The sequence below is a fragment of the Semicossyphus pulcher genome, unplaced genomic scaffold (assembly GCF_022749685.1).
Source record: "Semicossyphus pulcher isolate SPU_LCO1_2020_fin unplaced genomic scaffold, fSemPul1.0.p SCAF_25, whole genome shotgun sequence".
NCBI lineage: Eukaryota > Metazoa > Chordata > Actinopteri > Labriformes > Labridae > Semicossyphus > Semicossyphus pulcher.
The window spans coordinates 5,406,997-5,432,225 of NW_027211699.1; the positions used below are offsets into that span (position 1 = coordinate 5,406,997).

Genomic DNA, 25,229 nt, shown 5'->3' on the forward strand with positions numbered 1-25,229 from the left:
TCATGCTTTACAATCAGCTGTCCCCCAAAAGCATGAACATTTCCAGGAGTGACATCAGACAAGATAAGAGAGTTCTAACACTGATCAAAGGGAAAATAAATAATATATTATTCTATTTGTAGTATTGCAGCAGCCGGACTGCTCTGAAGCAGGAAAGTCTCTCCTCATGAGTTCAGTCGATCCAGTAAATGTGAACATCAGCAGTCCTTCAGGCGCATTAATCCAACATGTAATCACTCTCTTAATGATGCAGTTCACATGTGGAAACCCGGCCCTGACACGATTAAAAAAAACATATGTATTATAAGTTGAAAAACACAGATTGCTGACGTTAAGCTAGCTTTGACTAACGTTACACTCTTGGCTAGCTCTGCTATGTTGTTGTTTGCTATTGTCACGTGATCATTTACCATAACCCAGTCCTTTCTTTCTGCATATATATTTGCTGTGTGGGCTACTGGAGAAGAATAAACTACTGGATTTTTTGGGCGCTAACGAATAATGGTATTGAAATTGGTGCAGTGACTGGCTAATCGTTAATATCCAATAACGCATTTTAAGCAGTGTCAAAGGCATTCTGATACTAGCACAGAACAACTCTACTTTAACACCTCAACATCAACATATGAGCGGACTATTTTCCTTTCTACATTCACGATCCTGGTCTCCTGATTTGAGAGCATTACATACTGACTTCATGTTGAGATTTTGTAATGGTTATCCCTTGCACCCTGCCCTTGCACTTAAATAGTCCCTGCTTGCGCTTACATTTGCTCTGCTTAGGCTCACACTCAGGAGCACAAAGATGCAACCTGGTTGGTGGAGATGGGTTGAAAATGGGGCATAGAATATCTATTAAAGCGACAATATGTCTAAATGCAAGCATATTGTTTGAGCACAAGCAGAGAAAATCTATGCACGAGCAGGGACTCATTTTGTGCAAGGGCAGGGCTTTAAAGGGAAGTATTACAAAATCTGAAAATCAATGTTCTCAAATTAAGACACAAAGCTCTTATAAAGATTTATACAACAGTTACTTCCGACCACCTAATCTCATTGGACAAGAGGCATTCCATGAGTGCTGATATAGAGAACATCACTGGGACTTTTCACTGTGTGTATCCCTCCGCCTCAGCCAGGTGTTGAATCACGTCATTTAACGTTACAGCAGACAGCGTATGTCTACATTAATCAAGCTGGTACCTCTGAATCACACAGCAGACTCTTATTTCACTGGCTGATGATAAATTAAAACAAACAGATAAATGTACATGATAGAAACAGCTGGTCTGTGGTAACCTGTAGACACAGAGTGCAGGAGAATGTTTGGGTTGCTTGGCAACAAAAGTCCAGTTTCAATTAAGGTGTGGAACAAAAAATAATCTGTTGATTGTTACTTTTTTACTGCTATTTGCCGCTTGTGTAACTTTTATATAAAAGCAATATCACACTGGAGGTGGTGACGTTGTCGTTTATTATCTACGACTGAATCACAGCAGTGCTGATATACAGTATAACATCACGACCTTGAGTGTGTTATTGCCTAAATAAAGAATACATGTAGGAAAATGGCCCAGAGCGTGTGTGAGTATTAAATTCAGTTACCACTTTATTAGCTACATATGCTACATGTGTGACCTTTAAAATCCTAATGTATCTCCTGCTCAGACTGATAAACTATTATACTGCATGTTTGTACAAACGCTGATGTTCCTCATCCTCAATGGGACAGTGTTGACGATACCTTGATTGATTTCTGCAGTTAACTTTCTTGGTTTCCTAAATTTGAGAGGAAAAACTTATCAAAAAATTATTAAAGTGTCAGTTTTAAAATGTTTCCCTACTTCGATGTTAAGTGCAATGTTCTCTAAGTTTTCCTCCCTGGTTTACAGTAACTCTGTCTGGTGCAAAAGGCTCCTACAACTAGAAGAAGTCTGGAGACAGTTTTTAGTCTTTCGGTAGGGAATACTGGTGCAGATGGTGTGATGATTATCTGCAGGCAGTCTCTCCAGCCTCCTCATACTTGCTTGTAAGTAAAACTTAAGACATGAAAATAAATAGATAAATAAATACGAAGGCATGGATGATCAGTGTAGCTGCCGATAAATGTAATCCTGTCTGAATGAGGAAAACAAAGCGGAAGAAACAAGGAGATAACATCAGCTGGAATGTAGATCAGGTTCGACAGCTGATCTGTGCTGCTTGTCTTCAAGTTCAATTCATCTTTTTACAGTTTAGTCATCTTAAACGTGATCATGCTGCATCACAAACCACTGGCTTGTGATGCCACTGCCTCTCCTGAAGTGATGGACCTCCCTGCGCCTCAGACTCTCCTGAATTGACCAATCAGGCATTGACCATAAAACACATATCCTTCTTTAAGTGTATCTGCAGGCCGCGGTCAGGTTTTTCTCCTGAGTGTGTGCGTTTGTGTTTCTTCATGGTGTCTCCGTCGCTGAAGGTGCGGCAGCAGTACGGGCAGCTGTAGGGCCGCTCCCCGGTGTGGATGCGTAGATGTCGCCGCAGGTTTCCTCTCTGGCTGAAGCTCTTGGAGCAGAAGGTGCAGCGGTGCGGCCTCTCGCCCGTGTGCGTGCGCAGGTGACGCCGAAGGTCTGCAGACTGCGCGAAGGATTTGCAGCACCACTCGCAGGCGTATGTCTTTCTTTTCTGCTCCAGGTGGAGGCGGAGGCTGCTGGCCTGGTCGAACGCCTCGCCGCAGCGGGGGCAGCGATGGACGAGCTCGGGGATGTAAGGCGCTGCTGTGCCCACGTCAGTACCCGACACCTTCTCCTCAGACAATATGGTCTTTCGATGAGCTTCGTGTCGGTCTGAACGCACCACTACTGTCTGCTCTGCATCTGTCCTGAAGCTCGACTGCTCCTGCGTGATGTGAGCGTGACCAGCCGCTGTCGGAGACTTTATGTGACCTTCAGGTTCACTCACTTCGTATTCCTCAGGTTCAGCTTTGATCAGAGTGGGAGCCGGGGCCCGGGACTCTCTCAGCACAGGAACTTCAACGTGAATTTTAGGAACTGATGCTGAAGGAGGATTCAAGGAGGAATGAGAAGGAAGAGGTGAAGCTTTCCCAAACGCCTTCTTCTGAGGATCAGGCTTCAGGACCGGTTCCAGGGTCTCAGCAGGCTTTTTGTCTCCCGTCAGGAGGATCGGCCCCGGGGACGTCTCGCTCTGCAGCGACAGGAGCGGCACAGAAACAACCTGCTCATGATGTGGCTTGGTTGTGTTCAGGGTCGAGTCTGGCTCTTCTGATAGGGGCCTTAGCTCCAAATCATGTGGCTGCTGCTGGTTTGGAGATGCAAACCCAAGAGTGGATCGGGTTGACCCTGGAACAAGACACAGTAACACAACTGTCAACACAGCAATATAAACACGTATTAGTGGCAATATCTCCTACAGCAGGCTTCAGAGGTGGAAAGAGGGAGTCATATTATTAGTAATTCATTCAATGTACTAACAGGTGTGCGGAAATCCCCTCTAATGGAAACAAGAATGACTAGCTGTCAGTTGAGTCTATGAAAGAAAGTTTTATAATTTAAATAAGTAAGTCAGTAATTTGTGTGAAAAACTAAAGCTCAACTGTATGGAGAAAAGGTCACGCCTGACTCTATGCAATATTCTTCCAATTTAATATAATATTTTTAACGTCCATGATTTCGTCCGTTTACATATACTTATTTAATAAATTCTGTTACAATACATTTTAAAAGTCAATTCGGCTTATTGCTAGATTTATCAAAACGCAGCGCTTCTCACTTTCAATACTTAACTTTGTCTTCGCAGCATCAGCTGACACCAGAATGTGGGAAAAGAGGAAGTAACGTGAAAATGCTAAGAAAACTTCCTTTTGTCCAAAATGTCAATGTATTCGGTATATTTTACTGTTGCCGAATTCAAAACCGGTAGTTAACCTGGCCGAAAAACTTTGCAGTTTGTGTTTTAGCCAGTATTTAAAGTTAATCTACTTTGAAAGATTAAACTGGGCAAATTTTTCATGGCAGTTTTGAATCTTGTTTTCATAGCTCGCCTTGGAGCTAGCTGACTAGCTAAGCCCTTACTCAGCCACTCCGTCTCGGCCTCCAGCAGCAGGATGTCCCGCAGCTGCCTCCGCAGGCTCTCGTTCTCCCGCTTAGTTCTGGCGGTCTCCTCCCGGTACTCGATAACCGTGTCCTCCACCACGTCTAAGATCTCCTTCACCACCACCGTCAGCCGCTCCGTCAGGTAGGCGTTTAGTAGCTGGAGTTTGGTCATTTTGGAACCATAAACAGCTGCGGCAGCATCCACACCGGAAACAGAACAAGACAACAACAAAACGAAACAGGAAACGGTGCTTCTGATTTGCGTCGATTCACCGTGTACCTTCAGAATAAAAGTCACTTCCAAAAAATATATATAGCCTGCATTAAAAATGTCATCAATTTTAAATTTCACTCCTAAAAATCTATTTTATATTTACATTTAAACTGTAACAATTACTGATATGCAACTTCGCTATTTGCAATAAAACATTACGTATAATCAAAATCGCATTTATACTGATAGTTTACTATGCTTCCTGCATTTCCCCACTGTGACCACCTGAGGGCAGTGAACATCCACTATTGCAATTACACTCAAGTCAATTATCAATATGAATATCATACTAATTTTCAAAATAAAAATAAAACACTGTCTGTCCATAACTACGTTAATCTTATTGGACAGACATTTAGTTTCAGTATTCATTTTAAGGGCTGTTTATTGTCAGATATTTCAGGATGCAGGAGTTCATACTGACAGTCAGTGATACAGACACTAAGCACTAATACTGAAATTAATTTAAATATAATCATTGAAACCTTTATTATAAGGATAATATTCAATTTAAACATCTTTAGTATTCCCAGAGCTGAATCTAGACAGTAACTGGTGCATTGTTGGGATTGTGCTCTGTCAGCAGAAACACAGCAGGATGGCGACAAAAAAAGGTGCAGCAAAATATCCATGGTTAACCAAGACAGTACAGGAAATGGAGCGATTTCCCTCCAAAATAAGAGTACTTAAGATGAGCTCAAATTTGAGGTATCTGTATTTTAAGTCTTTCTACTTCTGCTCCACAACATCTCTGAGGCAAATATTGTAGTTTTTAAAGCACTAAGCACATTTATGTGACAGCTTTAGTTACATTAAGAACATTTGAAACAATTGAGCATTTTGTTGATTAACAGAAATGTCTTAAACATCATTCAAAGTTTTTCTGTAAAGTCATTTCATGGTTGCAGCTTCTCAGATGAAATGATTTGCAACTTTTGCTTTAAATAATTTAAATGTATTGAGAGGTTTGGACTTTGGTTAATTGGACAAAACAAGCATTTTGGAGGTGTCATTTTGGGCTCTGGCTCATTGTGACGCCATGTCTCATCATTTTTGACATTTTTACAAACAAAATAAACTGATTAATGGAGAAAAAGTTTATAAATATTAAAAAGGAACTAAATAATAATAGTTGATAATTCGTGATGAACATATTCATTCAGTTGTTCTATATAAAATACCTCATAACAAGCTTAACAGCAAAATCACCTTTTACATTAATGCATGAGTAATACTAATATAATAATACAATATGTAATAGTGAAACATTTTTCTTCTTCTAAACACATTTTCTTGATTATACCTTCTTATTTTACTAACTGGTTTGAAATCTACACACGCTTCTTTTATTTTGAAAATGTAAAGAGGCACTTCCTGTAACTTCAGCGACCTTTACACTGACGGAGGATGGAGAGGATTACTGTAGTGAAAGTACTGCCTCCTGCACACACACACACACACATACACACACACACATTTAAGCACCCCTCCCTTTCCTTTTACCTCTTGCAGTGGAACAGACCGAGAGCTGCTGCAGCGACATCCCACCGCTCTGCTTCATCTGCAGCCTGAACCACATTATTTCATAGAACCAGAGACGAGCTAAAGAGCTTTTCCACCTTTTTTTTTTAAAGATCTACCAGGTGTTTATTCCAGAATCTTTTGCCTATTTTTTTTATTTTACAGTTCTGTTGCTGCAACTCCACCTCTGGATTGTACCTCCTGTACCTCCTGCAGAGACACCATGAACATCAGCCTGCAGCTTCCTGTAGATTAGGACCAGGTAAAAACCTTTTTATTCCACGTTGGCTGGGTAAAACGTGCTACTGCCACACTTTCTCAGTGGGTGTGTCGGCTCCCTTCTGCTCAGCCTGCATCACACTTTCCTTTTGTCCGCCTGGGATGCATTTGGTGCATTTGTACAGGATGAGAGATCTGTTAATTATGTATTAAAATGTGGTTGTTGCTTTTAAGGCGTTACATCCCAGCTTTCGAGCTGTGCTGCTCCACAAGATTGTTATTCGTGCATTTTTTTGACACTAGCAGGAAAAATTCAGTCATTTTTGAATGTTTCGTTTGTTTTCTAGAAGCCCTGCGAGAAGCCGGTTGGTGAGGATCACTGCTCCTTCTGTTAGCATTCATACCACGTCCTTGCTCCATGGGGATAAGGCTGAAATGAAAGATTGTTTTAGTCCTGAATGCCAGTGAAAATTACAATTTCTAAGCACAGTGAAGAAATAAATTATAAATATGGACTATTTCTTTATAGTTTCAACACTAAATTATCCTCACTTCCTGTTTGAAGACAAGAATCAGCACTTTAAATTCTGACAACACTCATGCGGATGTTTGGTGCTTAAGAAGGATAAGTGGTTTGACTTGGCGTTACAGTGAGGAGATGAAGAAGTGGCAGATGGTTGTTAGACTGAGTGGCTGTTTTAATGTGGGTTAAAGTGTGTGAAGCGACAGTAACATGGCTGCCTCTTCAGTCAGAGTGTGCGATGAAGCTGAGGAGGCAGCAGGATGAAGGTGTGAGCTGGGGACGGGAAAACCAAGACCAAGATGCCCCACCAGCCGACACAGGGTCTGATAATGTTGTTTAGAGTTAAAGTTTAAAGTCCTCAGGTGATGATGGAGCTCAGGACGCTGCTGCTGCTGCTGCTGCTGCTGCTGAATTTAACCTCACATTAAAACTACAAAGGGACAATTTAAGGCCCTTTAATGTAGTTTGGATGTTGGGTTAAGCTTCATATGTAATTTCAGGATTGACTTACGTACAAAAGCTTTGGTCTGAACGTAATAAAACATCTCTGATTTGATGGTACCAGTTTGGATCCACTGTTCAGAACGACTCAGAAACATCTGACCTTAACATGGTTTCATTGTAGAGCTTCTCAGGTGGTTAAACATTTAAACTTTGAGCAGTTTTTTTATGTTTGAGCAGATTTGACAAGTAGTGGATAAACTAACCATTTGACTCTTTCAATAATGTACCCCCGACCAACTCAAAAAGCCTTGATAAAGAGCTCTTAGGGCCTGTGTCCACTAACTGCGTTTTTTTTCTGTAAAAAACCAGTGCAGTTCAGCGACCTCAGCGCAAAAACGCCCTCAACGTCAGCTGTTTTTTGTCACTGCACTCTCAGTTGAAAACAGTTCAACTTTTAGAACACCGCAGCCCTCGTAAATGTCACTTCTCCCTCACTGACCAATCAAAACCAAGGAGGGGCGGTACTTCTGATATACAATTTCCAGGTGTAGAGCTGCTGCTAATGCAGGACATGATTCATCTCCGTTGTTTTTATGTTTTCTTATGAATTTTCCATGAATAACAGCAAATATTTAGCATACAGAGCAATTTAAAATAGACCTATCGGTTACTACCAAGCGGAAGTGTTGTCAGACAACTTTCGTAACCTAGCAACAGTAAGCGCTGGTGAAAAGCGCTCTAAAATCGAGGTTGTGGACATAGGCCCTTAATGAGGTGTTCTTGTTTCAACTGTTGGCTAATTTCTCGCAATCCTTTAAATTTCACAAAGAAAACAACGGAAAGGAATCTACACCTGGAAATTCCCGCCCCTTCTTCCTTTTGATTGGTTGGTGAGGAAGAAGCGACCTTGACGAGCGCAGTGTTCCAAAAGTTGACCTACTTCCAACTGAGAGCGTAGCGACAAAAAGGGAGTGTTTTGCACTGAGCGCTGAAACGGCACTGGTTTTGTTGGAGGACACAGGCCCTAAAATGATTCTTCCTCATACTGATGGTATTTTATACTTGCTTATATTTTCGCTTTGTTTTTTAATTTCTTTCCGAGTTTTCAGCTACATTTAAACTGCAAATTAATCACTCAATATTGATCGGACCACACACACGATAAGTTTGTTGCGCAGTTTAGAGTTTAAGGCTGTTAAGATGAAAAATATAAAACATAAAATACTGTTCATCAAATCTAAATTTATATATATATTTTTTAACATATTAAAGTATAATTAATAAAGCCATTTTGCGGGATAAATTCCCCCTGCAGTGCTCGAAGTATGTGCTAGTATTATGACAGAAACAATTTGTCTTCTCGCCTCAAAAGATCTCAGAGGGAGGAAAAAATAGATTCTTTTTAATCATTGCAACCCGTTTGATTTCACTTTCACGGTTAGTTTCTGCTTTGTTTGAAGTAATCAGTGCTGGTACGGTAGCCAGGCTGCACCAACATGCGCAGCATCACGGCCTCTGGATGCAGAAATGTGCTGCTGTGTGACGACGACTGAATATAAATACATTCTTAGACACACATGTCAAACACACATTCTGCCCATACAAAGTAATTTCTAGTTTGTGTTGAAATTGTTCGGGATGATTAGTTTAACTACATGCTTACTTTGAAAGTTGTGGTTGCATTATATTGAGAGGTGGTCCTTATAACACATTTACATGAGAGAGGTAGATCATTACCTTTCAACATATTTCTGTCCCACAGCATCCTCAATTCTAAACAGGAAGTAGATTTGTAGCTCCTTCTGACAGGGTGTGCAAACACTAAAAACTCTGAGCTCCATAAAGTAGAATTGATGGTTAGACTGAACACGTGTATGAAGCAGTCGGCGAGTGTGTAGCAAAGGTAAAAACTCAACGTAAATGAATGTTTCTCTGCAGTTCACAGACGTGCGCGTGTGCAGCTCTGCCAACGAGAAGTGGAAATTGATTTTGGTGCTAAAACAGATCTGAGGAGGCTGAACATCAACCTCTGCAACATGCAGGTTTATTCTGATGGTTTCAGCTGCAGAGACACAATCTAACTATGTACATAAACTCACATTTATACGTTTATAAAATAGGGTGTTTAATAATAAATCAAACAATAAAATTCTACTTTTACATTAATGCATAAAGAAGTTTAGTCTCTTAGTCTTATTCTGTCTTGATTCATTACAGTGAAACTCATTTCTAGCAGATTTTGGTCATTTTATGGAAAATATTTAACTTTTAGGGCTCGAAAATGGACAAAAAAATACTCGATAACATGAATAGGTTGTTGTAATTTCTTCAACATAGTTCAACATAACTTAGCACCGTTGACTAGAGCCCCAATACCATCACCCACTGGTTTGTGGACCATTTTGAAGCCCTGAGTTTGGCACTTTGGCCGTCGCCACCTGGTTCTTTGGAGACAGGTGACCACAGCTGTGTCTCAACTCGGGGGCTGCACCCTTCGAAGGACGCGGGCTACGAAAGAGGAGTCATTCGTAGCCTGTGCTGAGATGAGGCGGTCTGGTCTACGGAGGATTTCCTGTTTGCGTCACCGGCTGTTCCCGCCCTTGCTCTTGCGTCGCTAAGTGCCGCTCCTCTTGCCTAGCAACAGGTAGCTAGCTAGCTAACTAACATAACTGGCGGAACTTTTAACATTTGTATCGCTAGCTATTCAAATGAGTTGAAACCAAAAACATTTACATTTCCTAGGCCGTTTAAGGGTCTGCCATCTCGTCTGACTGACGCGCAATAAATCTCTGGATAAGTTGGGCCACTAAGGACGCACCGGATGGATCCTTTGTGACCTGGGAAAAGGAGGACGCATCTGAAATAGGTCAGCCTTCGACTCGCCGCTGTGACGCAATCGGCCTTCAAATACGTCCTTCGAAGGATGCGGCCCTGAATTGGGACACAGCTCATATTTGGATGAGAGGAGCGAGGCGTTAGCAAACGTTAGCTTAGCTGCTATTTTTAAGTCACAGAATCAGTGATAGAAATTGGGATGCTAATTTTGGCTAGCAAAAAATAGTCTTTAAACAAAATGTACTGAGTGAAAAAAAAATGAAAAGCCGGCTCTTTTAGTAAAACCAAACGCGGAACAAGACATTTTTCTGGTTGACGTTGAAATTAATTGTCAATCTCAGGTTGCCACAACCTGGAGCGTGCTCTGTGTTATCGTCTGTTTTACTCTAAATAAGACTGTATTTTGAAGTTGGCTCATTTTCTTAAAGACTTTTATAGAATCAGATTTCTTGCTGCAACTGCTGGAGTCGCCCCCTGCTGGTTATTAGAAAGCATGCAAGTATCTTCTTCATTCACAGTCTTGTCCTTTCCTGAGACTCTCCATCGAAACCCCACACTGCACTGACTGACGGCCAGTATTTAATGGCCGATGTGTATCAGGCCGATACATCAGCTAACTGATGCTCCAACCCCCGGCATGAAGCAAACATTTTCATGGAGTCATTACGCTGCTGCAGCCGAGCTAAAAACAACAGAGCCTGATGGCTTTAATGGTTCCCGCTAATTTCCCCTCCTGACTCCTAAGTGTCCGAGGAAGCTCCATGCAGCCGACGCCGCCTCTTACTGAGGAAAGAAGGAAAGCAACAGCAGGTTAATTGATGTGGGAGTTTGCTGTTTAGGCCCCGGCCCCTTTAATGACGACCCGGCTCTTCATTAAAGACCTTTCACCTTCTTCTGCAGCTCTGAATGCCACTCACAACATACAGGGGGAATATGCTAATATGCTAACTTCTACTTTAAAACTTACTAATATTCAGATCCTTTACTGTAATAAAACACAACACTGTGAACGTCCTCCAATTCAAGTCCTGCATTCAAAACCAAAAGTATGAAAGCACCAATTTAGTTGAGAGTAAAAGTATTGATATTAGTTCAGTCGGACATGTGTCCAACTCATTTTAACCCTGATTGGTTGCTTGACTCAGACAGTGTCAAGAACTCGAACCAGAGAAAGGGAGGACTCAGTTGCACGACTCGACTCAGGAGCAGATTTAAACAAGGTTTAATATCAGGCAAAGTTCGGCACACGGGTGATCAATCCAACAAGGCAGCAGTGTCAAAATCGAGAGGCAAGAGGCAGGTCAGAAAACAAACGAGGTCGATGCTCACGAGAATCAGAGTGCTGTGAGAAGGCTGAAACGCGACGACGAGGTACAACGAACTGGCAATGACATGGAGAGACATGAGGTTTAAATACAAGAGGTAATGAGGAGTGATTAGACACAGCTGGGGAAGAGACGATCAGGAGCAGGTGAGCACACGGCGGGGGAAGGGACAGGACACAGACCTGAAACAGAGACAAGGGTGAGAGGGAACAGAAAGTGTAAATTAACTAAGGTGCAGACATGACACACAGTCAAGTTTCTTTTTTCTTTTAGTACAAAGGGCCAGACGTTCACAGACACATATTCAGTTTTTTTCCGCGATTGTTGCGGCCAAAATGGCTGATTTCTCTGAAGCGTTTTAAAAAGTGAAATGTGTTAAAATGATATCCATAAAATGTTCAACGTCTTGGCTAATTAGAGTCGTTTTCAGATGTTTTCTGAATGATGATGAGTCTCCTTAAAGTCGAGGTGAAATGAAAAATGTCATTTTAATCCTTTTAGAGCACATCCCCGGTAATATTGTGCATCTATTTGACAATATAGGCCAAAAAAAATACAGAAAATCCATTTCTTCGTATTCCTATATCAAAATCCGATCATTTTTTCTTCCGGTAAAACTAAATTTCACGTTTGCTTACGTAAGTTAGCACCAAACAATTTCAACCAATCATTCTGCAACATTTAGCCGCAGAGCACCAAGAACGCTTGGTCAGTTAGCTAGCTACTGCGCTGTGGAGAACGTCCGTCTACGCCCACTTCTCAACAATCAAATCAAATCCCTCTAATGATATGTCCCGCCTGCACGTCCTGTTTCACTCAGAAATACGTCACGATACGGAAGCTAGATACTCTCGTAATGCCGTTTCAGCTCGACTTCAAAGACACTGTAGATTAAGGAGCTTGTGACAGAGAGACGATCACACCGATCCGCTGTCTGCTTCACAGCTGTCACACATCTTGAACATCAAAGAAGTTTGGTGAGGTAAATGACTCCACGTGCGGGGAAGTCGGATGATTTGGCAAATTTGTGGAAAAGTTGCGGCAACATTGTGGAATTTGCGTGAACTCGAAAGAGCGCGAGAACGCAACTTCCTGGAGGGACTGCTTATTAAAGGAACATTAAAGATTGTTTGATGGACTGCAGTGATGAAAGAATGCCTGCAGCTTTAAATAAACTTTATTTGTGCTGATTTAACATTTTAATATCCATTATTACAAGTTTTAGTCTTAAGACCAAAATAATCATTGTGATTAATAACAGCAAATTGTCAATAAAATCCTGAACTTAAATTCTAAATCCATCAGCAGCCCTGCATTAAACGTGCAGATGTTTCTCTGCATCATGGGCGCCTCAGCTGATGTTTAACAGGAAGTCTGAGCTCTGAGACGCGGGGGTCTTCCACAGGTCCCTGCAGAGGTCCTTTGAAGAACAATTGTATCCTGTAACATGTTTTAAATTACACTGCAGCTCAGAGCGCCTCAGGATGCTGCTGTAACAGTAACACTGAGTGTAACTCTGTAAGAAAAGACTGCATTTGTCAGCTTTTAGAGAGCGAGGCAGCACCGCATTGTTAAGCCCTCAGGGGCGGGGGGAAACAGTACAAGTCATCAATCGAGTCCTGGCAGGTCAATACAGTGTTCGGGGTGCTGCGGCCGAGCTCTCTCCTAAATCTGCTCTTTAAGAAGCTGCTCGTACTCCAGGCTGTCGCTCGGATCAATGAGCCTCTGCCGCGGGGCGCTAACATCCACACTGCGGAGGAAAACTTCTAATCAAACACAAGATCCAAGAAGCATTTATTTATCAGTCACTCCAGGATATCACCGACATTTTCTGTGATTGTTGCAGCTAAAAATGGCTGCAGTGTTTTAAGCCTCGTGTTTGTGTCGCACATTAAACATCGACTTTCAGCAACTGGGACGAACGCAGCTGATTAATGGTTAATTTGACGATGTTTCTGGTTCAAAGAGGCATTCAGTGACGTACGAGTCTTAAACTCCATAAGCGACCTGTGGGACTTCAAACAAACACTGCCTGAGCTCATGTCCACCTACACACAAGGCCGGGAGCCAGAAACGTCAGCAGCTGGCAGCAAGGAGCAAAACCTCATCAACCCACACACATCATGGTTCTGAGTTATATTTATGTTGTGCTCCAGGGTACAAAAAACTTTCTTCTTGTTCTCTATCTTAGCCTGCAACTTCCCAGGCTGTTATTCCGTCTTCACAGGTATACCTTCGACAAGTAATGCACTTTCATTTGTGCGTTTGAATATGGACGTCCTACCTGAGAGCGAAGAGAGGGGACGTAGTAGCAAGAACATCAAGTGTGGTTGGTTATGGGTTAAACAGACTGCAATAATGTGTTTCATAAACCAGGTATTTTTCGTGTCTATGCCTTACCCCCCTTGCTGTTTCATGAAAACCCAAAGACATGAGCCCCTTTTACACTGCCAGTTCACGGCGGGATTATTAGGCCTCTGTTACGTTTCATCTTCTATGTAAAACACATGGATGGTGGGGCGGAGTCGGAACGGCGTCAGTGTAACCGGTAGAGCGTGTGTATGTGAAGCTCGCACTATATGTTAACAGCTCGTGCACGTTTTGCATCCGCAACGCCAGAACGCTGTGTATAAATACACACTCGGGCAGCTTTACGCCAGCGTTTCTTGATTCAATGTAAAATAGCAAAGGCGGCGTAACGGCGGAGCATCGTTACGGCACTGTGGCAGAATTGCCATGTAAAAAGGGCTACGAAAGGCTAACATACAATTAAAACATGCTGGCAAAAGTGAGGCGGTCGCAAAGTGTCTGTTCGTGTGAACGCGTTGGACATTCCTACGTTACGTACGAAAAATTGGGTGTAACTATTTTCGTAAGACGTCAGATAATTTCTTTTGTAAGGTTGAACTTCTTCTAACTTTAAAGTCCAACAGGAACAGTTCGAGACGTTCGTGAAAAAACAATCTCACCAACAGGTGAGACAGCCTTTCCACATGATCCTCTTAAATAGAAATAAGTGACCGTGGAATTAGATTTTCAAATATCCGTTCATTTCTAAGCATTTTATCTCTTCCATGCTGGCTTTAAAGTAAAAGATTGAAAGTTCACCTTTGACCTGGGAAACAAAAAAACTCAATAACGAAAGGTCCACTTAGCTTTCCTGCTATTTCAATGTAAAAAAAATCAAAGCTACAACACCGAACATCCAACAAGACTCCTCCAGCTTCTGATGATAATGTAGTAATACAGACAAGCTCCAGACAAATTCCTTAATTTATGCACTCATATAAGTGCATGTAATTGTCCTGAAAAAGTTCTTAGTTTGTGTCTTTAGTTCCTGAAGAAACTCACATTCTGTGGTCGTATTTAATCTATGAATCCTTGCTTTGGTGTCTGGCTTGATTCTGGTTTGCCGTCGGGGACCGAAAAGAGACGTCTGAAAAATCTAATAATGTTGTTGCATAATAGGGCAGCAGTTTTAATATTGTTTCTGAAATCTCCTGACTTTAATAACAGTGCAGTTATTAAGTACAAGAATAGAGAATCTGTATCTTCCACTTTGCTGCTGGATGTCAGTGGGATTATTTAATATAAAACTCTCAACCAAATGAGCTTACACAAAAGAGTCTCCCTCTCTGAGAAACCTCACTTGAATCATCCAACCAAAGAAAAACAAACACGATCAAACCTGAAATATCACCCAGTCACAGCCACAAGGCAGTTTGTGTAAAAGTCATTTAAAATGTTTAATATATATAAAATGTTCCCGCTTATTTGACTAAATAAAATGTGACTGCATCCCGTTATTCCATTTCAGAGCTCACCCTGCTTTTAGCTTCACTTCAACACTTCGCTTTCTCGTCACCGTCTGATGGCCACCAGTCCCAGCGCCGCCGCCCAGCCATCCAGCAGCATGGAGGAGTCCCAGCAGCCACACCAGCCAATCGGCACGCAGCAGGGCGGAGAAGCCGACCAGGCCGCTGTCACCTCCCAACCAGTCAGCGCCGAGCAACAAGTCCCGCCCCCAACAACAGACGCTCCTGATGGCAATCCAACAGTGGAGGGCAAAGACATGGATCTCCTGACAGTGATCAATGACAACATGGAGACCAGTAAATACACCTGTCCTGAGCCTGTGCATGACCCTCCATGGACACCATTTTTCTTCTTTGTTTGAGTCTTTTCTACAAGTAATGATAGACTGCTTGAGTAATTAATAAAGAAACAGCTAAAGAGACAATGACACCCAACAATGGTACACTAGAAAACAATCAGTGTTGGAACGTAACTACAGTACAATCACAATTTTGAGGTACTTGTACTTTGTTTCCTGATTTTGACATTGGGGCTACACGGTGATGCAGTGGTTAGCACTTCCTGCCTGTGGCTTTAAGTTCCAAGTCCATTGGTTCCCACTTAAGTGACCCCTCTGCTCACTTCTGCTCCTCCAGGTAACGGCATCGGTCCCGTGAGGGTCGACTCGTCTCCCACAGTGTCCTCTGTGTCGCCCAAGCTACAAGCCAAGCCTGGTGGCCATGCCAACGGTCGGCCTGGTTTGGGCAGCCGGTCCGGCTCGGTGGCGGGGGGCTCACCCAGGCCCTCCCTCACCCGCCAGCCCAGTGCAATCACAGAGGCCACTGTGGACGGGTCCAAGCCAAGAGACTACCTGATCCTGGCCATCCTGTCCTGCTTCTGCCCGCTGTGGCCCATCAACATCGTAGCCCTCACCTTCTCCGTCATGGTACGACTTTAGTCCGTGTCTTTTGATTGGGAAAAGCTAACTTTTGTCTTACAAAAAATTAGTTTCAGTTTTGATTTTATCCCCACTTTAACCTTTCTGTACTGTTTTAACCCTGTTTAGTCCCGAAACAGTCTGCAGCAGGGCAACATCGATGGAGCTCGACGTTTGGGCCGTAATGCCATGGTTCTGTCTGTCGTTTCCATCTTGGGAGGCATCGCCATCATCACCGCCGCCATCGCCTTCAACTGGGGATGTAAGTAGCATCCAAGTAATCTGAAGTTTTAGCCAGAATGAATTACAAATCTGCTCCTAGCAATTTAAGTAATGCACTATAATTTGTACATTACTCAAACAATCGTGAGCCAATTTGAACCCATCTGTGACAATATTAGATAGAGCAACCATCCAGCATTTAGGAAGTCAGGGAACATAGTAGAAAAACCAAAAAAGTTGACTTGGGGTGGAATTCTGGGGTGATGGATGGGTCAAAAAGATTTTGTGCCCTTGAAACAGGCACTAAGAATACCTTGAAGAAGGCACCAAATGGTACTCTGAAAAAGACGCTAAATGGTACTCGGAAAAGTTGCTAAAGGTACCTTGAATAAGACGCTTAAGGGTACTCGGAAAAGTTGCTAAAGGTACCTTGAAACAGACGCTAAGGGTACTCGGAAAAGTTGCTAAAGGTTCTTGAAACAGACACTAAATAGTATTCAGAAAAGTTGCTAAAGGTACCTTGAAACAGACGCTAAAGGGTACTTGGAAAAGTAGCTAAAGGTACCTTGAAACAGCCGCTAAAGGGTACTTGGAAAAGTTGCTAAAGGTACCTTGAAACAGCCGCTAAAGGGTACTCTGAAAAGGATGCAAAGGGTTACTTCAACGTGTGGCCTAGGGATGAGACTGACTCTTATGGGAACCTTGACGCAGACATAAGCTAACATGAAACAGATGCTAAAGGATGCTGTAAAACAAAAACTAAAGAGTATCTTGGAATGGACACTAAAGGGTACCTGGAAATGAATGCTAAAGAACTTTTTGGAAGACATTTTGGTACAAAAAAAAGTAGTTATCATGTGACTTAATTTCCGTGTAATTCTGTATTTCCTCTGTTTTCAGTGATATTAAAATCCTGATGAAACCAGTTTTGAATGGCGAGAACGACTGCACGACAACATCTGACCGACATTACACCGCTCCCTCCGATTTCCTGAAGCACTATCCTTCTCAAGCGCCTGCACCAGATGAAAAAGAAATCTGTTCCTGTTCTTTGCTGTTGTTTCTTGCTGCACGACGAGCATGGTCTGCCTGACGCTCTACCTCCAACACGACCCAACGATCAACCCACTCCTGACACCGATGCCCGATTTGGAAAAGGGATTAGAAAACAAGATGGATCACGAGACGCTCATTTCATTCTGTGGTAGCAGCTTATCTCCTCCTCAGACCACTTTCTCTCATCGATGAACGAGTGGGTCATGGAAATGGACATCTGTCTCGATGGAAATGGGATTATTCTGATCTCTTGATGAATCTCCATGCCGCAGGTCCAGTGTTGCTGCAAACTGTGGGACGTGGTTTTCACTTTTTGATGCCAAAAAATTAGAAAACTTAGCTGAACTGAAGCCGGAAGATGCTGCAGCTGTGATTGTTCAACATGAAACGTGAACTGAAGGAGAAACTGATGGAGCCTTTGCACTGTGAAGGCTGGAAGCACAAACAGATGTGACCTGTTTTGTGAGAAAGAGGTGGATTGATTCATCATTCATCTTTTCCTGTTGGTGTTTGTGACGCACACACACACATAAAGGTGGAAAAAGAGCTGATGTCAGCTCTTACACAGCTTCTGTTTTACTATCCATCCTCAAATATACAAATACTATGAAACACAGACCTTCATATTAGACCAACGTCAAAGCTTTTCTTCTCGTGCAGATTCAAACCAACAACGTGTTCCTCTCCTAGTACTTCCTGTCTGTGCCTCTCAGCTCCACGCCCATTGGTTCTTACCGAATAGTTTACAAACAGCCCACAAAAGTAAAGTTTGTGTCTGTCTGGCCTTGGCTTTAAAAGGCTCAGTTATTTCCTAAAACAGCTGCTCACTTTAGTTTTTATCAATCTCAAGCAGCAGGGAATAGCGCATTTGTCGGGGACTATTTCCAGTGGCGGATGAATCCGCAATCCACACTTGTTAGAAGCTACATTTACTTTGACTCTGCTCCTGAGATTTGATGAAAATAGAATATCAACAGACTTTTTCTTTAAGCAGTAAACTTGTTTGCCCAACTACAAAACTACTATTCCTTCTACTACTGGTCTCACAGCCCGCCAATCAACTGTCGCCATTCGTTAGGTTGGACATCGTGTCCATATTCACCCACTACTGTTTGGGAGAGAGGGTGCTTTGTTTTGTATTTTGTCTGCTAATCAGTTAAAAATTGGGTTACACTCCCACTAAGTTCTTCTCTGAGTAAGCTGCTAGCTGCTTTTTAAAAACCCCTGATGGTGGGAGGCACGCATAAGACGTCACGAAACATCTCAAAACATCACACCCTGCCCCGTCGTGTTAGCGTACTGATTTTACAGACAGTTACATCAGTTTAACAGATTATTACCTCTTCTGCTGGTTGCATACGCCCACCCTGTTCTTCCTTTTAAAAGATGCTCGTGACTGATGTATCTGCTCTGGATGCTGTTTTCAGTTGCAGCAGGAAAAGCTTTTTTTTGCTGATTGAAAAAAATGATTGAAGCAAAAGAAGACAGAGTATATCGATTTAATAAATCTCCCAGCTGCATCCATCTCACAGAGAGATAGCAAATATGGCGTCCCCTTTCTCAATCACCCTTACAGGGCTCTGATTGGTCGGCACACAATCAGACATTGTTTCATAGGGAGGTCTAATAGGGAGCCAAAGCTGTGACGTCACTCCCTGTCTTGCCTCGGCGACTCAACTGGTCTCAGTCTGTCAAGCTGGCAACCTTTGACCTCTTGAGCATTCGTCTGAGGCTCAAGGGACATGATGTTTGTGTTGCTGCTTACGGAGAAATATCTCAACAACGTCCCTTATGTCCCACATTTCTAGCCGCCCCCTCTCTCCCCTCTTGTCACATCTTAAAACCAGACGTTATGATTTAAACATGTACTTTGTCTCTTTTTATCTCCATAAGGAAAAGTCTGAATGTGGACCTGAAGACTTGGAGTGCTCAGCTGTGGTCGTTGGGATGCCTAAGTGCAGCTCTTTGCCTATAACTGATTCCAGCTGAGTCCCTCTGATTCAAACGTATTTAATTATTCTGTCTGACCGCAGTATGTGCAGCGTTTTCTCCGTAATGGACGTGAAGTGATCGGCAGTTCGATGCTGCTCTCTGTGATCTCCAGGCCTTCTATTAATTTGGGAGATTAACGTTACGCTTCTACCGCTGATCTGGACTCCGCTCTGTCTGTTTCTGTGCACCGCAGTGTGATCTGACATGAGACGGTTAAGTTATATTTGTCTTTTGTTTCCTGTCTAGCCTTTTAATTTCAGTCCCCACACATCTTCCATTTGGCATGCATAGATAAGAGGATATTTTACTCGTCACGTAAGGATGTTAAGAGCACCAAATAACCTTTATGTCTAATATCAATCGCACATAATGTTTGTACTGTAACAACACTACAAGCGAGATCATATTACATATAAATTGTACTGTGTAGGCTCCTAATTGTGCTAATTCCATTAATCAAAATTCTTTCTTAAAGTATACCAATAGAAATTTTAGTAGGACTGTGTATTGGCACGACTCAATCGAGAGTATTAGTAACATTTATATTTAAAGAATCGCCTCTAATATGAAGGTCTGTGATGATGAAGCTCTTCCACAGTAAACAATGCTTGAAGCCAGATAGAAAATCCTTTGGCATTTGGTGATTTAACAAACCAGAAATCTGGATTTTTAAAGGAACACCCTGTGCCGTGAACATGTCCTGGGACTGACTATAAAAAACTCACTGGTTTTTACTGCTGGGGCGTTTGGACGCAGCTTAAGCTATGATGTAACACCCTTCAGGGTTTACCTGCTCATTAACAGCTCGATTTTTACACTGTCATAGAGCTCATCTCGTCCTCTGTCTAATAAGCTTTGTGTCAGCGTTCAGAGCCTCAGTGTGACGCTGTGCCAAACACCAGAGTGTGTGCCAACCTGCACAGGAACAGCCCTCACATTTCTGTTAGCCCGCTAAAAGCTAACAGACACTAAGTGGACATATTGTTTCGGGGGAACTTTGAGGAAATAAGCTGTTGTTATGGAACAAAATCAGTCCTTCATCTACTATAATCTGTGCATGTTTACAGTATTTACTACAGGATGCTTTTACATGAGACTGTAGCCTCATTTAGCAGAAGAGCTAAATGAGTAGCACTTTGTATATAAATGGTTTGGGAAATTGTAATACGCCCGCCCGGTTCAGACGTACCCTTTTTCTCTACGCGTTAAAACAAAGACGCAACTGACCCAAGTGAACTTGCCGCCAAAAATTCCCATGATCCGTGGGTTTTTCTAGAAGCTGCTGTAAAGATAAAGCACAGCTCAAAGGTTTAAAGCAGTGACACGTTTGAACTTTGAACCAGTAGATGGCGTCTCTGCGTAGAGGGGAGGTCAGGTGAGGTCAGGCTCAGAGGTGGTAGGTTGGGGCGGGGCGGAGGGCACTCTCAGCTCGCCTCCATCCTGCCTACACCTTCACTCCACCCACTCCTGTACTGTATGTAGCATGCCTGTTTACTAATCACATTATGCAAAAATGGTCCCAGCTTGATGTCAGTACGAATGCTAGCTTCCCTGAGTTTTGCTATGGTTGTGTACTTATACACGGTTTTGTATGGAATTTGCTTGCGCTACCTCTCAGAGTTGCCTACAGTGTTTTATCAACTGCGCCTCACATTGTTTTAAGTTAATGATTTAAACTGACTGTTATATTTCTTGTGTTATTGTTTGTGTTTTGCTCTGTTGTGCTTTGGAGATTGTCACCGCTAACATCGTAATTATGATATTAATGTGCTGGGTTTTGATTGTGAACACAGTCCCACATCTATACAGTCATTTATCTTTAATACAACTGTACAAACTTATACAGAGACTCCAACATTATTAACACATATATAAACAGAAAACTGCCCCAAAAGAATCAACTGGTCTTACTAACGAATCAAAAGTTCTGAGGAAGATTTTCGGTATCAGCTGACACAGTCAGGCATTTAGTGTAATCCTGTTGTCTTTCCTCTGTAAGAGGATGGATGTTCGTGTTGCGTATGGATGAAACTCAAACGAAAAACTTTTATTAAATCTATATGATCTGTGTGAAATATTCAAAATGTGAGTCAGCTAGCTTTTTCAAAATGTACCTCCATTTCACTGTAAAAAGCAAAGATTGAACAAAGTGGGCTATGGCTAATTTCTTAGCTAACTCAAAGTGGAGGGAACCAACTGAAAAGAGTCCTCTAGTGCTAAATAACAACAACTACTTGTGTACAATATAGTTATTGTCACTGTATTATATTATGTCCAGTTAGTATAAAAGAGAATCAACACTTTTCACTGTTGTGTGCTAGCTTAGCTAACGCAAAGCGGAGGACACTAGCGTGGCAGTGAGGAAAAGATAACCCTGACACCAACTCAACTGAAAAGACTCCCACTTACGCTAAATAATGATACTCATACATAGACCTACTAACTGTATTATGTACCATAACTATTTGTCACAGTGTTTCTTTGCAGTTAGCATTAAAGAAAATCAACCATCACATGCTAACAGTAAGCTATGTTCTCCTAGCTTACGCAAAGTAGAGGAAACTAGCGGAGCCATGCAGGACTGATAATAGTGTTACCAAACCAACTGTCAAGTAATGTGTTTAAATTTGATAAAACACCATACATGAAAAAAAACTTAAATTTAAGGGTGAGACTGTAAGATATCTTTGAAAAATGTGACTGCAATACGTAGCGGTAGCTTAGCTAACCAGTAAGCAAGCAGAGGCAACACGTTACTGCGAAACAACATCAATATTACTACATAGCGTAGAATTTGGTTTATTTATATTAATACATGTTAAATTTGAATATGTTAAAACTTAGAGGAGAAAGGATGTGTTTGGCATAGCTTAGGATGAAGCAGGGGTTATCGCTAGCTAGCAAGCCAGCCAGCTAACTGTCCTCCTTCAAACCAGAAATATATCTTCCACAAGCTCTCAAGAATAAATCGTAAAATATAACGTTAATTCAGTGTTCAGAATCATAATTTGAAGTGAATATGTTTGTCACCTGTGAGTATGCTGTAGATGTTTAGTCAGTTCATATTAACTTTATTTATATATCATACAAAGCCTCACAGGGATTTAGAGTCACGTATCAGCCCACACTCAAGTGAACTCCCCCAGAAATCATTAAAAAAAAATTGAAAAAAATGATGAATGTAGGATCAGAAAATATAATCTAAAGAGAAGCTTTGACTTTTATTATAAAGTGGAAAATGCTGAAAATCTTCCCCAGGACTTCTGATTTCAACACAACTGTACATAGATGCTGTATTGTGTGGTTCATTTGATGTTCACAACACTTTAAGTGGCACCTACGACTCCTCTCGTTTTATGTTCACTTTTTTTCACTTTTTCTTGTCATATTTTTTTGTAAATGCTCATTTGACACCTGATTACTGATCTTTGTATTTTTATATTTCTATCCTCTGGATCTCTTTTGTATTAATCTACCGTTTGTGACGCTCAGTATTCGCTGCTTCCTGCTCGCTTTTTTAAATGGCAGGGTTTGGGGGGGTGCTGTTAGCATGAATAGACTTCATTATGTCTTTCTCCTATTATTGATTGCTACTGACACTGGACTCTTTTTGTGCCTGTGCATGCCTTAAATTGAATGCTTTATGAAGCATCCAGAATGAGTATTGGTGTACACAATACATATATCAAAGACACTATTGATCTTGACTACTGATGTTAAGTATCTGAACATGTTTGAAGGGAATAAATCCCAGTTACATACAACCTCCTCCGAGTCTGCAGCTAATTGATCATCCTGCGAGTTTAAGCTTACAGGAAGGGATGTGACACTTTCACTGAACTTTTACAGGTTAATATTCAAATCCAGGACTTCTGTACCTATACTGGTAAAGAAATGTCAAGGAAGACGATCGTTGTGTTTACTCACAGGGTCTTGAAGGTTGGTGACTCACCATTGTGTAAGATCACTCTTTATGACTAATCACTGACAGAGACAGGCGATACAAATATCTTCTGAAAAGCAGCAACAAAGAGGACATTCTGTGCCGTCTTTGAGTTCATTTTCGTTGGCGGCAATGTGAGAAACCTTTCTTGGTTGAAGTAAATCATGTTTTTTGTTCCTACTGCTCTTAAAAGTTTCAAAGAACTTTCGTGTCTTCCAGTGAGTCGATATTTTCAGTGTCAGCTATGACCCGAATGTTCTTACTCAGTTAAGAAATATTGAATGTAAGTCAACGTTTACTTTTGGCTTCCCACGAAAATCACTGGTCTCTGATGAAAGTCTTTTGTTTGACCAATCCATTACCACCGACTGCCAAGAAGACTTTATCGCTCTTCACAATGTCATCCGACTTAAAGCTCCTGTGAGAAGTTTTTCGCTGGGTATGAAACAGACTGAAATTAATTCTGATGACTCTATATGACCTTCAAAAGCAAACCAGACCATCAGAGACAAGAGTGATTATTTCTATAGAGTTATTTTTCAACTGAAGCTGCGGGCAGGGGGGTAGGTGTCAGACGAAGCGATTAACTGCACGCTGCCTTTGCTAACATTTTTCAGGGCAAAAATTTAAAGAAAGCAGGATAAGAGGTGAGAGGTACCTCTTTGTCCACAGGGGGCGCCAAAATCCACCCAGACCGAAAGTTCCTCACAGGAGCTTTAACAGCACATTAAAAGCGTCCAGTAATAACTCTAAAGAGGAACCTACAGCATCATATTTTAAAGCTTGAGCCACGGCCCAAGCTGCTGTATTTGATTAAGAGCAAGAACTTCCTGTCAGAGTACACTTACAACTATAATCTGCAGCCTTCTAATGCTAATTCAGATGACTGGTGATGACGTGAGATCGCTGCCGGTAAATGATGCACACCCTCCAGTCGACCATAAGGAAGTAGGACACACCACATTATCTTTTTATGACTATGTCTCTATGTCTGAAATCCAACATTTTGAGGTTTTTCCCTTTAAAACTAACCACAAAAAAAACAAGTTTCTATGGCAGTATACGGTGTCCATGAAGACTTAAGCAAATGGATTTATCTAAACATTACACGTCACTAGCTGTTCAAACTGTATTAAGTCTAAAAAATGGTAAAAAGAAGGACAAAAATTAAGTTATCTTCCTCAATGTCTGCGCACGCTTTTATTTTGAAAGGTTAGTTTGGTTTTTAATGTAACATGAAGAAATTAAGTAAGAAAACAAGCAGCGGGAGACGTAACGACGGAGGAAGGTACGGACTTCGTTCGGAACACCCTGTTTCTAGGACGACCACGCGGGTGTTGTCACGGCAACCGTCTGCAAGGGACCAAGAGGCAGCCTGGGATGCTGAGACGGAGAGAGGTCTGATTCCTTACCGTTGATAAAGATCTCTCTCTCTCTCTCTCTCTGAGCTTCATTTGAATTTTAGATTCTGATAAATTATTAAGAGACTCTGAGCGGAGGCTACAACAGGAGAGATCAGAGATAGAGAGGGGGGAGGGGGGGTGGAGGAAAGGAGGGAAGGGAAGGAGGAGAAGAAGAAGCTGCAGTGAGGATGGATACTGGAAGAAAGAGAAGAAAGAGGAGCAGAATGAAAAAGTGTTTGCATTGTTTGCGTGTGGGTGTGAAAAAGGAGGCGTAACAGAGATTGATGGAGGTGTCAATGGGTGTCTCGGAGTGTGGGTGGTTGCAGGGAAAAAGGAGACGGAGGAGGAAACAAAGGTGGAAAAGCAGCTAGACACAGAGATGAACAGAGATGGATGTTGGAGGGGGGAGGCGGTGTGTCATAATGCAGATGAGTGTGGTGAGATGGAGCAGCAGGAGAGGAGGAGGAAGAGAAGGAGGAGGGTGTGTGTGAGGTGAAGACAATAATAACAGAAGAGAGATGGGAGATAAGTGACTGTAAACACTCTGCGGTGGACGGAGTGGTCTAAAAAAATCTCAAAGAGCCACATCAACGTTGCAAAGAACTACAAAAGACCAGTGATGTGTGTATCCCAGCCTGAAATATCT

General features: G+C 42.0%; 2 protein-coding genes across 2 annotated transcripts; one reads left to right on the forward strand and one right to left on the reverse strand.

Moving 5' to 3' along the window:
• Positions 1 to 2,346: 2,346 nt before the first annotated feature.
• Positions 2,347 to 4,266, reverse strand: LOC138603954 (protein glass-like). The gene is made up of 2 exons (XM_069675735.1): positions 4,074 to 4,266; positions 2,347 to 3,341 (listed from the first exon to the last, which is right to left on the reverse strand). Exons 1-2 carry the CDS (start codon positions 4,264 to 4,266, stop codon positions 2,347 to 2,349), a joined length of 1,188 nt encoding a protein of 395 aa, XP_069531836.1.
• A 1,646-nt stretch (positions 4,267 to 5,912) lies between these two features.
• LOC138604306 (trafficking regulator of GLUT4 1) lies at positions 5,913 to 23,005 on the forward strand. The gene is made up of 5 exons (XM_069676213.1): positions 5,913 to 6,151; positions 15,053 to 15,347; positions 15,687 to 15,976; positions 16,097 to 16,229; positions 17,090 to 23,005. Exons 2-5 carry the CDS (start codon positions 15,107 to 15,109, stop codon positions 17,104 to 17,106), a joined length of 681 nt encoding a protein of 226 aa, XP_069532314.1. The 5' UTR covers positions 5,913 to 6,151; positions 15,053 to 15,106; the 3' UTR covers positions 17,107 to 23,005.
• Positions 23,006 to 25,229: the final 2,224 nt, after the last annotated feature.